The sequence below is a fragment of the Fistularia commersonii genome, chromosome 9 (genome assembly GCF_037954325.1).
Source record: "Fistularia commersonii isolate RoL2024-O1a breed Wild chromosome 9, RoL_Fcom_v1.0, whole genome shotgun sequence".
Classification (NCBI taxonomy): domain Eukaryota; kingdom Metazoa; phylum Chordata; class Actinopteri; order Syngnathiformes; family Fistulariidae; genus Fistularia; species Fistularia commersonii.
The window spans coordinates 637,155-650,692 of record NC_141292.1 but is presented as its reverse complement, the minus strand read 5'-3'; the positions used below and the strand labels follow the sequence as shown (position 1 = coordinate 650,692).

Here is a 13,538-nt window from a genome sequence, read left to right as displayed (position 1 = left end):
CAATCGGCCAGGTTCATCAGAAAACAATAAGGTAAGAACATTTAAACACTAAAATACAAAGAGAAACATGTAAATAACAAAAACTGCAGCTGAAGACTGAACAGCGCACTGGACCAGACTGGCAGAGTATGTTCATTATTATTATTATCATTATTATTATTATTATTATTCATTTCTGAAAGTATTTTCCAGCTGGATTGCTGAACCACTTTGATCGTTCCAACCTTCTTGTTTTTCTTATTGTTACTGTCATTTACAACAACAACAACAACAATAATAACAATAGTAATAATAGTAAACTACATTGGTTTTATGAAGCACCATGTGGCGCCGCTCCACGATGAGTGTGTGGGTCACACGGCAGGTTCCGGCCAGTGGCTACCAGCCACCAGCTACTGGTCGCCGGTCAACAGCATCCTGTCATCGGCCACTGGCCACCAGCTACAAGCCACCGGTCCCTGGCCACTGACTACAGGCCACTGCCACTGGCTACAAGTCACCGGCTACCAGCCACTTGCTACTGGCCACTGGCCGGAGGCTGCAGTGCCGTCCTCGGACACAAGGGGGCGCCAGATCCTGCTTTGAAAGTGGACAGTGCGGGAGAGGCGATAAAGTCCTAATATTGTAGCGAGTCACGAATGTTTATGCTTATTTTCAGTGTGCGTTTGGGGTTGCTGGGAATACTGTGGTTGTGGTTTGGGGTGCAATGAATTTTGGGGGTCTTGTCTGGGAGTGAGCATGCAAAAATAGTTGTCTTGCAGGTTCGTGTAGAATGGTTGTGGCCTTTATTAAAAAGACTTTTTACCTTCACACTGGTGTTTTCTCTGACTTATGAGATAGAAAATATAGCGTGTAAAAGTATCGGAAAATATAGTAAATCTTCATCTTTTCCCTTCAGGGTCTCCACTGCGGATCCACCTTCTCCATCTCACCCTGTTCTCTGGATCCTCCTCTCTCAAACCAACTACCTTCATATCTTCTCTCACTACGTCCATACATCATCTAGACCTCCAGTTCCAGCATCCATCTACCAACTTCTTCACTTTCCCTCCTCTGTCCATCACCCAATCATCTCTGACCTTCTCTCCAGAACATCAAGCATGTGCCGTCCCTCTGATGGACTCCTTGATCCTCTCCATCCTGGTCGCTCCCCAAAGAGAACCTCGGCATCTTCATCTCTCCTGCATGGTCAGTGTTTCTGTTTGTAGATCATCTCACCACCTTCTTTTCTTCTGGCTGATGTTCTGCTGTCTCATCAGACACTTTGGCAAATTATAGTAAATAAAAAATGTGAATGTTCCTGTGCAAAAGCTAGCAGCTAGCAGCAGACAATATCAGTGACTATGGATGAAATGAAGACAAATCACCTGTAAACATACCATTTCATATAAATGTTATCTTTAAGATCTTAAATTTATACCCACATTTTAAAAACAAGTCCTTGCCCACCGTGGCAGCCCTAGAAATACCAGCGCGGATTGTTTTTCACAGCAATGTCTTGAAGACCATCTCGATGCCCACTCGAAATATGGACACTACAGCAACAGCAGTAGTTATTATGATTCTAATGGTTCGTGAACACACACTGTTGTGATCAAGTGACGTCCTAATGCTGACTTGCTCGCTTATATGGAGTGCCTGTGAATCTGCCTCTGCAGGCCTCCAGGCAGGTTTTCTTTGACATTGACTCTGCCTGCTGACAAATAATAGATAAAATGTGATTGATTACATGCTTTATATGGAAGCAGCACATCCTTGGAAAAAGCTGGACACACTATTTATTCATAGATAAAATATCATTAAAATCAGTTTGTGATTCAGATGGATCAGCACAGAAGGCCTTGAAGGCCCTGGAGGCCCAGCACTGATGTAAATAGACAGATTTGGAAATATATACCTATAGATGTGTATGTATGCATGTGTGTATATGTACATATATGTCTATATGTATGTGTGTGTGCGTGTGTGTGTGTGTGTGTGTGTGTGTGTATGAATGCACATAGATGTCTGTGGAGGCTCAGTCATCCATGTCATGATCTGTTCTTGTCAAAATCTTCCCATCGTAGCAAATGGATTTGAACAAGATGAGATGAGTTTGTGCACACACACACACACACACACACACACACACACACACACACACACACACACACACGGATATTTATCCGTTGTCAGACACCGTACCTGTAGGTATCATTCATTTACAGAAGCAACAACCAGAAACACGCAGGAGGTTCATTGGAGGCCATAAATGGCCCTGACAGGTGAACCAGGCCTTATGGAGAATAAATGAATGAATGAATGAATGAATGAACATTTCTGCTCTATTTGAACTGGCTGTTATAAAACACGGCTGAATGATTATTGTGGTTTTTTTTCACTAGAATGAACGAGAACACACGGCGCACCTTCATATTCATTATATCAACATCAGAAGCAAAGCTATTAGACATTTTCCTTTTAATTGTTGTTTGGCCTCAGCAGACTCCAGTACAACCGCTATAGACACCCTGTTGTAGAAGAAAAAACACTATTTATTGATTGGATGGTTACAGGTTTCAGCAACAGAAAAAAAAAGGTGTGTTACTGTGCTTTACTTCCCGTATCACGTATTACACTTGAGACGAGCCATTATCACCCAAATCCCCGGTAATGAAATTTGAAGCGTTTGAACCGAGAGGACGTGGTACAATTCCCTCCTTTTAGAATCAACAATAACATCAGATGGCGATCTGGCACCCACCGCGAGCCACGCGTCAACAATCTGGCCGCTATTAAACCCTCGCTGAAAAGGATGGGATGATGCTTATTGTTATCTCGTTCTCAAAAAAAAAAAAAAAAGCCCCTTAAAAGAGGAGCTTAGGACAGATTGTGAAAATCCATTAATTCTCTGGGAAAAAAAAGGGGTGTATAGCCTTGTATGAAATCACAGGATTTGTTGTGGAGGTGTGTGTGTGTGTGTGTGTGGTGAATTTAACCTGTAATAGCTTTGACTGGGCTGGATGAGGTGACTGTGCCCGGCAGATAAGACCCACCATGTGTGATTAGAAAGCGCAGGGAGTGACGGCGTCTTAGAATCTTGAATCCCGCCTGCTCGGCGAGGCGTCCTTGTCCGGCCGCCTCATTAGCGCCTATCGTTTTAAGTTCAGGTCCTCATCCGCTGCTCACTGTCAATAAACACAAACAGCAAAGTGGCGTTGTGAGTTACATTGTTACTCGCCCCCCCCTCCACTGCCACTGAAGAAAAAATAAAAATGTTCATCTTTAAATCCAAGTTTCTAATACCAGTCAATCCCCTTTTCTCTAAAACCTCAACAATAAGGATCTTAGGGGCTCCCCGCTTCTCATTTTATGCACCGAAATCTGATTTCTTCGGGAGAAAGGAATGAGGCGAGATTAACCCGACCTGCCGTCCTCCCTAACCTCTTCACAAAACTGCCCAGATTAGCAGCGAATTAAGCGTCAACCGTTTTTATGTGTCTGGTCCAGAGTGGGGGATTATACTTTTACAGTTTTTTTTTCCTCCCCTCCTCTTCCACTATAAGTGGCCCCGGCGCACCGACGCACGGAGGAGAGGACGCGGGAAAAAATCCGGAGCGTTTGTGGACGTCCAGGCCGACGCTTTCTCCGGAGATGGACGAGCTGATCAGGGCGCAGAGGCAGAAGTTCCCGTTCACCATCGAGAACATCCTGAGGAAGCAGCACGACGGCCTCGGGGACGGGCGCCCCTGCGGTTTGGGGGTCTGCGGCCCGAAAGCGAAGGCGGCGGGTCCCGCCGGAGGTCAGACGGAGGGCGGCCGTCACGCCTGCCTCTGCTGCTGCTGCTGCTGCTCGCACTGCGGAGACGTCTTCCAGACAGAGTTCCTCCACGAAGGTAAGACCGGCCGCAAGAAGCTTCACGGCTCAGATGTTTTCGGACTCGGCCGACCCCCGTCCTTGACCTCCGTCCCGGCAGCCCGTCAGTACGTCTACCCGACGCCGATGCTCCCGGAGCCTCGCAGGCCGGGGGACGGCCCCAGACAGGAGGAGGCTCAGGTCCAGAGGAGGACCAGACGTCATCGCACCATCTTCACCGAGGAGCAGCTGGACGCGCTGGAGGAGCTGTTCCTGCAGAACCAGTATCCAGACGTGAACACCAGGGAGAAACTAGCGCAGCACACTCACCTAAGAGAGGAGCGAGTGGAGGTAGGAGCGTCTCCCGGGGCTGACGAGCTCGCTCGCAGATGCGCCGGGATGGAGAGGACCTCCGGCTCGAGTGAAGCGTCGACACGGCGTTTCACTCGTTTGCATAGATGGTAGAAAATGCAAAGCGTGTGAGTGTGAATGACGTAAACAGGTAAATGATTCCAACCAGGAGAGAGAAGATCTTTCAGGAAATAAACAAAGTCTTTGTTGCGACCTGTGAGTGAATGAGAACCGGTGGAGCTTTACCTCCGGCTCGGGTTAAAGGGAAAAAACTGTTATTTGGAAACTTATAAATCAGGGAAAAACATCTGTCCGAGTCACGACTCTTCTGCCCGCAGGTTTGGTTTAAAAACCGAAGAGCAAAGTGGAGACGGCAGAAAAGACTCCTGTTCAATATGAGCAACGTAGAGAACTGAATCTCATCCCGCCGAATCTCATCCCGCCGATGAAAAAGGGGAAAGTGTGTGTGAGAGGCGAGCATCGGCGGGAGCGAGCAGCCGTCGCTCCGGCCAGACGACCCGCGACCTTCAGCTTTCATAATGTCTGCGATGGTGTGAGTGAGCGAAGAGACATCTGAGACACTTTGAGCTTCTTCGGGGAAATGAAGATTCGTTGGGAACAAATAAAGTTCTGCTGAGATGGAGAGCTTCATCATTTCTGCAAGGCCATAAAACACCCTCTAAGTGTTCACTAATCATAATATAACCTCTCTGTTAGCTCGGAAGGCTCAGCCATGCACATGTAGAATTGTAAAATATGTCCCGTGGCTGCAGCTCATCTATCAAGGTCCTGTCCTGTGGTTCGCGTCAAGTAGAACCTCTCCGGCTTTCCTTCTTCTTCTGCAGCTGTTGCATACGGCTTGTCATTCAAAGTTTGCATAGAATGATAGCACCACATCATTTTATCATTTCTGATTCCTAAATCATCCAAAACTTGCCCGTAATTATGTTTTTATACATTTTTTCAGTAGGGTATTATCTAGTCATTCGATAGAAAAGAACCAACACACACACTCCTTTGTGAAGTTCCCCTCTATATTCTCTACTGTTTACTGCTGGTCAACAGCAACTGTTGCACTACAACCATTCATTCTCAGCACATGTCATGCAGTACACGGGTTCCTCCCACTGTCTAAAAACATGCAGAAGGTTCATTGGAGACCCTCAGTTGCCCGGACATGTGAATGAGAGAGATAGGCTCTGACTGCAGAGTAAGATGTATACATGATGGATGAATTGATTATTATTTTGAATGTGGAGCCAAGCCTTTTGAGATTTAAATACAAAAAAACTTCTAATGAATTTAGGTACAGAAATAGATCAAGCATCAAAGGGCAATGCATTTTGGAGAGAGTAGCAATAGTTTTCATTCTGTGCACTTTGATTGGAACTGGATGTAAATCTTTTGCATAAAGTGAACACTAGGTGGCGCTACTGTGTTTCCGCGGCTCCGATTCTGCTGATTTTAAAGCAACGAAGAAGAAATCTCGCTGTCGAAAACTTCCGGTGACGTCATCACTACGCCTGAGGATGTTGTGATAGCTTGTCGGTCATAGCTAGCGCCAAGTTAGCGGCTCATCTGTCGAACTTCGTCTACTTCTCGCAATATTTGACACATACGTTTATCACTTTGGAGGAGATTGGAGATTTAACCCGCCGTCTGTTCAACACAAACGACACTTTGTGTTCCTGTCCGGGTTTTATTTGTTGAAGTGTCCGCCGTTAGCCGTTAGCCTAGCCGGATTATTCCGTAATGGAGGGCAGCGCCAGCGTGAGGAAGGCGCTGTCCGGGACGCTCGTCCCTTCGGCCGTCACCGTCGTCGCCCTTCAGGAGGAGCCGGAACAGAAGGACAGCAAAAGGCCGAAGAGGAAGGTCCTTGATACGGAGGAGTATACCGAGGTAGCTATTCAGCGATTGCTCATAAACGCCTGTCTCTAGGGGCCATTCGTATATGAAAGCCAACATCCCCACGTCAAGTTGTACGATGTGTCTTTACTTTGTTCTCTAAATATAAATGACTTGAAAAGAAAGACGATTCGAATGTGAACTGTCCACTTCTGACAGAGCCTAGAGAAGATCATCCAGAGGGATTTCTTTCCAGACGTGACCAAACTGCAGGCACAGAAGGACTACCTCGATGCAGAGGAGAATGGAGATCTGGAGAGGATGAGGGAGATTTCCATCCGATACGGATCATCTCTGGCCAAATCCACCCCGCGGTCGTCTGCACCTTGTAAGTGTTGGGACAGGTGGAAAAGAAAGCATCGCCATGAAAGAGGTCAAACACTGCCGCTCTCATTCATAACAACGCTCCCAGCTTCAAATGATCGGAACAACAACAATAATAATAATGTATAGATCATCAAGCCTCGCTCCCAACTCATGAGTCCAGTGCTAAGGTCGGTGTCTTGAGGAGAGTGCAATGTTCCTAAAAGAAAGTCTGCCTTTTCTCAATCTGCCTTTTCCTGTAAAGCCATAAAAGAATGGAATGGGCTTCCAGACAATCTTAGGAACATGACTGATTTTCACACCTTTACACGGGCCGTTAAAAATTGGATTCTGGAGCACCAAACATGCTCACACTAACAATACCAGACGGGTATTTTGCCATCAAATGTTTCCCTTCTGGGTCACATCTGATGGCCCCCAGATGACCAAAGTAACAATATCACAACAATAGCACTTTCAACTTGCAAAATACATATTTTATTGCCTGTTTATATATTGTATAGTTATTTTATTGCCTATCTGTATATTTTATATATATTGTCTATTTTATACAGTTTTATATTTGTATTGTCCAGGACTACAGATGGAAATTAGCTATAATCTGGTACAAACATCTCTGCCTCTGTGCTTAATGTATTTGTACACTGTCCTAATAAACTTCTAAACAAACAAACAAACAAACAAACAAACAGATAAAGGTCTGGAAGCTAAGCTCCAGATTGTAAAATCCCTCAGTAGTAAACTAACCTTGTTCAAATGAACATGGGTAACATTTCAATACATTTTTAGTCGAGACTTTGTACTTTCACAGAAAGCTGTGCATCATTTATATAAAAATAATTTGACTGGCCAATACAGATACTGTTGGATTAGTGTGTATACAATTCAGTTAACAGATCAGGTATTGAGATGTAGTTTATCGATCCGAGTTATTGAAACTAATATTCTACCAAAGGCTGTATGTGTAAGGCAGACTTTCCATCCGGTCGTTATGAATATGGCTCACTACTGTATCCCTTCTTCTCTTCCTGCTTTAAGATGTGACACCTGCCAGCTTTGAGACGCCGGTGGGCCGCTCAGGATCTCCCTCCTCCATTGTTGGCGTCAGTAAGCGGTTAGACAGCGGTGAGTCGGTCATTTTACAAAATGCTCTGTTCTATCACGTTCTTTTTTCATTTGCTCTCCAGATTGGACCTGTCTGTTCATCTCATCCTTCTCCCATTGATGTTTCACCCACAGAAAGCAAGGACTGTGATAATGAAGAGAAAGAGCTGCCCTCCCTGGATCGTTTCCTTGCCAAAAACACCAGTGAAGATGCCGAGTCGTTTGAACAGATAATGGATCTGGCGGAAGACAAGGAGAAGCTGAGGCACTCCTGGTTGTATGAGGCGGAGGAGGAATTCAAACAGGTGGGTTGTAGATAAACGCTTTCTATTTCAAATGTTCGGCTGCTGGGAAAAGATGTCCCTGGACCACTGACACTGCCTCTTTTTGTTTTGACGTTTTCTCTCATTGCACTGGAATTGTCGGATGATGAATGTGACAATCCGAGTCAAGAAACAAACAGTAAAACTTATTGTCCTGCAGCGAGACAAGTGTGATTGTCTGTTCAAAATATCAGTGGGCACAGTGTGATATTAATGGTGTCTCGGCAAAAACGTTCGGGTCGATCGATGTTGTTTTTGGTTGATTAAACCGTCTGTCTTCTCTGTTTCCCCAGCGCCATGAGAAAAATCTTGCCTTACCGTCGATAGAGACGGCAGCGCTCGAGTGTGTGAAGGCAGGACTGGAAACATGGGAGTACAAAGCAAAGAACGCGCTGATGTATTATCCCGAGGGTAAGACGGTCAAACTTGGGTCTGATCGGAGCGACGGCTCTTCGCTTTGGTCGGAGGAAGTCAAGTGATTGTCTTTTTTTCTTCTCCCCTCAATCAGGCGTCAAGGATGACGACGCCATTTTTAAGAAGCCCAGGGAGGTCGTTTACAAGAACACGCGCTTTGCCGGAGACCCGTTCAGCAAGGCTCTCAATAAAAGTCAGATTCAGCAGGCCGCTGCACTAAATGCACAGGTAAATTACACCGATAAAGAAAGCAGGAAAAAAAGGTTTGTGTGCAGCTCCTCCTCCTCCTCCTCCCTCCGGATTGATATCGCCCATAAATCCTGTTGTCTTGCCAGTTCAAACAAGGTAAAGTGGGTCCAGATGGGAAAGAGCTCATCCCACACGAGTCTCCGTCCGTGAATGGCTACGGATACGAACGAACGCCCTCCCCTGCGCCCGGTGAGCGCCTCCAAACATCATCATACATCAAATGAGCTACCACCTCTTCCCTTGAGCTGACCTTTGACGGATGTCTCTGCGCTCCCAGGTGTGGCCGAGTCGCCTCTGATGACGTGGGGACAAATCGAGAGTACCCCGTTCCGCCTGGACGGCTCGGACACCCCCTGTGTGGAGAGAAACCTCGGGCCATCGTTTAAGGTACCGTAAGTCACGCGTTCTGCGGCGCGATGTTCTCTTCATCCTCGGCTCGGCCATTCAGCTTCTCTCGATGCCTCGAGTTATTTACATTTCTGATGGTCACAGCAGTAACACCAACTGCTAAGTTGCATCTGCATCATGTTCAGCAAGACACACACATTGTTAAATCCTTTGACCCTGAAAAAAGTTCTTCCTGAATGTATCTGGTCAAATAACACAGCTAAAGGCCAGCAATGAACCTTTGTTATCAAACCTATGGGAGCACCCGCTGCTTGCTGTGCACCAGAACAGATATAGGCCATTAAACAAGGATATTAAAATGTTTATAATCGAGTGTCAACGCTGGTAAGAGTCCAGAAGGCTTGGAATGGATGCCGGCTGATTTTTATACTTGGACTGAACTGGTTAAAAATATAAATAAAAGAAGAAAGAAATAAGAAAAGGACCTCTGGAAAGGTCGAAGCAAGTCTTCCATAATAAAATCCATCCAGTTCTCTGCAGCAATTTGTCTGCAGGACCTTTGCAGTGATTTATCTGACACACCGCTGTCAGATATGCTTTTTTTCCAGGGAAAGTTAGCGCCGCTGTCCTGCTCTGCATTCATCTCACCAGGGAACACCAAGCTCATAAATGATTAAATGATTTCTGAATCTTTGAAAAGCTTTCATTATCAGATAAGCGGAGCCTCAAGATGTGTCTTTTCTGGACAGATTCCAGAGCCGGGAAGACGCGAGCGCCTCGGTTTAAAGATGGCCAACGAAGCCGCCGCTAAGAATCGTGCAAAGAAACAGGAGGCTCTACGAAAGGTCACGGAGAACCTGGCGAGGTAAAGAGCGTCTAGAGTCGCCGTCACCGAACGAGATGATAGGCTCGCAAAAACATGGTCTCGACCCTTTCCGTGTTTCAGCCTGACGCCCAAAGGCCTGAGCCCGGCCCTCTCCCCCGCCCTGCAGAGACTGGTCAACCGGACGTCCAGCAAATATACAGACAAAGCGCTCCGAGCCAGCTACACCCCGTCCCCCTCGCACCGACTGGCCGCCTGCAAGTCTCCGTTCGGCGGTCCGTCCACTCCTTCGGGAACACCGACGCCCAACAAAGCCAAGACGCCCAGCTCTCAGGACCTGACCTCGCTCACGGACAATCTGCTGGAGCTTCCCAAGAGACGGAAAGCCTCGGACTTTTTCTGAAAAGGTCTTTTCGCGTTGCCGCCGGTGTGTCTTCCCTCCGGGGAATCGGAAGAAATAGACTTCTTTTAATGTGGAAACCCGACGGCCGGCCTCCTCTGACCGAAGAGCACGTCTCTGGCAAGAGGGTAGAACCGAGTGCTGAGCAGTGGACTCCGACATTTGTACACATTTATTTGCTACTCGCAAGGAAAGCGTAGTGCGTAGACACCAGCTGACATGGTCTAAATGATCATATTAAATCACATCATCTTTAAACTGTTTTTAATGCTCGGCTGTTCTCTGCCTCATACGCACCTGCGCAGGCCAGTGATATTTAATCCTTGTCGAATCTTATCCTGGCAGCCGCACTTGTTTTCTTCCCTCAAACACGTTTCACCTCTCGTCCCGGAGGCGTCTTCGGTCGGTTCCAACCGCCGCGATAAGATTCGACAAGGATTAACCGTGACCCGGATGGCCGAGGAGCTCCACACACATCGAGTACTATTCGTTTTATACGGTTTTAATGTTGCTTTATTTGAAAACCCCAAGCTTTCCACACCTGCTGTGGTGGAGCTGCACTGTTTCTCTGCATCTTCGGAATGACTCAGAATGGCCACCGCCTCCAGGTTCTCCATCTATCTGACCTTTTATTCCGAAAGGATGAGGTTTTTTGTTGTCTTTTTATTCTTTTAGTGTTCAGTGTTCAGGTCTAGATTGCTAGTGAGATCAGATGATCTGCATTATGGTCTGTTTTCACTGCGTCTTTACAGTGATGCAGCTGTTAGTAACGACTAAATGCCGTCACATTTGTACCGAATGATTATAAAACTGCCCGACGCATTTTCTTAATGTGCACGGAACTTTATAAGATGTGGCAGAACAAGACACCCTACTTCGCTTGGATCCTATCACAGAAGTCATTCTGTTTTGAATACATTTTGCTTTTTATTTATGAAACTGGCCACTGGCGTTTCATCCTGGCCCATTTAGAAATCCATTGTGACTGTCTGTGCGTGAGATGAAGAAGCGCCGTTACCGGTCTGATGGCGCCAGCGTGCACGGAGCTGCAGACAATGGGAGCCCGTGTTGAACGGGGCCGCCGAGTACAATTGAATTTTGCGTAAAAAAAAGAAAACACATTTTATCCAATAGACAATGCTCCGATATTATTTAAAGCCTCAGTTCCCGTCAAAATAAGTTTAAAACGTCTGCCCTCTTTTAACCACTACTCTTCGTCCATTTAGATCATTCGAGTGTGACTTGCTGATTTTTTTTTTTTTCCCTCTTTTGAAACAAATGGGACTAAAAGTGAAGCGCTGCGCTAAAAGGCTGGATATATTACAACCGATAAGCTGCCAAAAAATGAGCTACTTGAGTTTTTATTGTGGCATTTCCACAGAGCGAAGGCAGGTTTTGCCACAAACTCACAATCTAATGCAGATTGGATTTTCCTATCTTTACATTTGACGATGAAGTGTAATAGGTTGTCACTGAGAAGAGTTACCGCGGCTCCTCAGCCTGCCAAGAAAAGCCCGGTGCAGATATGTGACGTGAATGCGAGGAGGTCGCTTCTAACGTGTTGATAAGAAATGTGGAGGAGGAGCGGCTCCAGACTTTAAACAGCAGTGAACGTTTGAAAAAAGCTTGCAGAGGAAGGGAGGTGATCTCAAAGGTTTGAATATACGAAGGAGCCGTCAGACTGTTGAAGTCTGATCTCGCGGGGTCGGACGGCTGGAGGATAGCCAGATGGGACCAAAACATTTCAAAGAAATGCACCTCTTAAGTCAAGCTCTCTGCGCTGTATTTATTATATATGTATTTATTTATTCTTTCAAAAAACAGACAGCATTAACCACACGCGTCTTGTCGAACAATAATGATAACAGGAAAGGGTCAAGAGAGGAGTACATTAAAATAATAATGATGAAAAATAAAAAAGGCTATGCTAGCGCCGTCCGTAGCTGACCAGAATCTGAACAGCGATGGTTCTGATGGAGGCTTTGACCTGGAGATGATGAGAAAAGGCACACTAAAGATGAACTCCCGTGGAATTACAGACTACGTGGTCCTGAGGAACGAAGAAAAGGAGAACCGGGGGAAAATTCAGTAGAAGGAAGACAAAAATATGAATTGGCAAAACGCACATATCATCAGGAACAGTATTACTGGAGAGGGAACTTAAAGAATTCTTTTAATTGTATGTATTTGTTTGGAGACAGTGGCATTGAGCAAAGGACAGGAAGCAGAGCTGGAGGAAGCAGACGTGAAGATGTGGAGGTTTTCTTTGGGAGTGACCAGGATGGAGTCCATCAGAGGGACGGCACATGGCAGATGTTTTGAAGAGAAGGTCAAAGCCAGACTGAGATCAGGAACAGAGGAGGGGGGCTGAAGGATACTGAGGTTGGAACTGCCAGGCAGGAGGTCCAGAAGAAGATCAGAGAGGAGATCTGTTGATGTTATGAAATGGGACATGTGGTGAGTTGGTGTGAAAGAAGAAGATACAGAGAAGAACGGAGGAGGTAGATTCACTGTGGTGACCCCTGAAGGGGGCAGCCCAGACCAGGAGGAGGAGGAGAACCCCCTTATAGGAGCTTAGACCTGGAACGAAGGGGCGGAATCGAATTGAATCGGCCTTTTAAATCTCAGCAGAAGGTTTTCTGCAATAAAGCCACTGGGAACAAGAGGGTTCTTCTCAGGGAAGGTCATGACCTTCAGCTACATGATGTTATTACACCTGATTGACCTTTTGCACCAGAGACATCTGCACACACACTGGCTGCAGTATGCAGGGCATTGGATTAACACACACACACTCTCGCTTGCAGACAGACAGACTCACTCACACACACACACACACACACACACTCTCTCGTTTGCAGACAGACAGACAGACTCACTCAAACATACAAACACACAATCACACACAATCACATATACTCACTTGCAGACCGACAGACACACACACACTCACACACACACACACACACACACACAATGAAATATGATCCACTTGCAGACAGACAGACAGACTCACACACACTCGCACGCATACACACACACACATACAATCGCATATACTCTCTTGCAGACCAACAGACACACACACACACTCATACTCATACACACACACACACAATCAAATATACTCACTTGCAGACTGACAGACACACACACACACACACACACACACACAATCACATATACTCACTTGCAGACCGACAGACACACAAACACACAAACACACTCGCACTCACACACAAACACACACACACACACACACACAATCACATATACTCACTTGCAGACCGACAGACACACAAACACACACACACAAACACACTCGCACTCACACACAAACACACACACACACACACACACAAACACACTCGCACTCACACACACTCACACAGGCACACACACACACACAAACACACACTCACACACACACAAACACACTCACATACACACACATACACGCACT

At 46.2% G+C, this 13,538-nt stretch overlaps 2 protein-coding genes across 2 annotated transcripts; both read left to right on the top strand.

Moving 5' to 3' along the window:
* The first annotated feature begins 3,633 nt into the window (after positions 1 to 3,633).
* Positions 3,634 to 4,820, top strand: LOC147230850 (uncharacterized). Its single transcript, XM_086153028.1, has 3 exons — positions 3,634 to 3,874; positions 3,956 to 4,185; positions 4,524 to 4,820. Exons 1-3 carry the CDS (start codon positions 3,634 to 3,636, stop codon positions 4,599 to 4,601), a joined length of 549 nt encoding a protein of 182 aa, XP_086009154.1. The 3' UTR covers positions 4,602 to 4,820.
* Positions 4,821 to 5,700: 880 nt separating this feature from the next.
* On the top strand, positions 5,701 to 10,343 carry ess2 (ess-2 spliceosome associated protein). The gene is made up of 10 exons (XM_086151732.1): positions 5,701 to 6,084; positions 6,250 to 6,418; positions 7,453 to 7,539; positions 7,654 to 7,823; positions 8,135 to 8,252; positions 8,350 to 8,483; positions 8,591 to 8,693; positions 8,782 to 8,891; positions 9,602 to 9,717; positions 9,799 to 10,343. Exons 1-10 carry the CDS (start codon positions 5,938 to 5,940, stop codon positions 10,076 to 10,078), a joined length of 1,434 nt encoding a protein of 477 aa, XP_086007858.1. The 5' UTR covers positions 5,701 to 5,937; the 3' UTR covers positions 10,079 to 10,343.
* The last annotated feature ends 3,195 nt before the right edge of the window (positions 10,344 to 13,538 follow it).

What these genes read in the sequence shown, in the direction of transcription:
- ess2 (XM_086151732.1), top strand. Translation starts at nt 5,938, where the DNA reads ATGGAGGGCAGCGCCAGCGTGAGGAAGGCGCTGTCCGGGACGCTCGTC. An exon ending in CAGTAAGCGGTTAGACAGCG is followed by an intron (nt 7,540 to 7,653) that starts GTGAGTCGGTCA and finishes TTTCACCCACAG; the next exon opens with AAAGCAAGGACTGTGATAAT. An exon ending in AACGCCCTCCCCTGCGCCCG is followed by an intron (nt 8,694 to 8,781) that starts GTGAGCGCCTCC and finishes CTGCGCTCCCAG; the next exon opens with GTGTGGCCGAGTCGCCTCTG.
- LOC147230850 (XM_086153028.1), top strand. Translation starts at nt 3,634, where the DNA reads ATGGACGAGCTGATCAGGGCGCAGAGGCAGAAGTTCCCGTTCACCATC. An exon ending in GACAGAGTTCCTCCACGAAG is followed by an intron (nt 3,875 to 3,955) that starts GTAAGACCGGCC and finishes CCGTCCCGGCAG; the next exon opens with CCCGTCAGTACGTCTACCCG. An exon ending in TAAGAGAGGAGCGAGTGGAG is followed by an intron (nt 4,186 to 4,523) that starts GTAGGAGCGTCT and finishes TTCTGCCCGCAG; the next exon opens with GTTTGGTTTAAAAACCGAAG.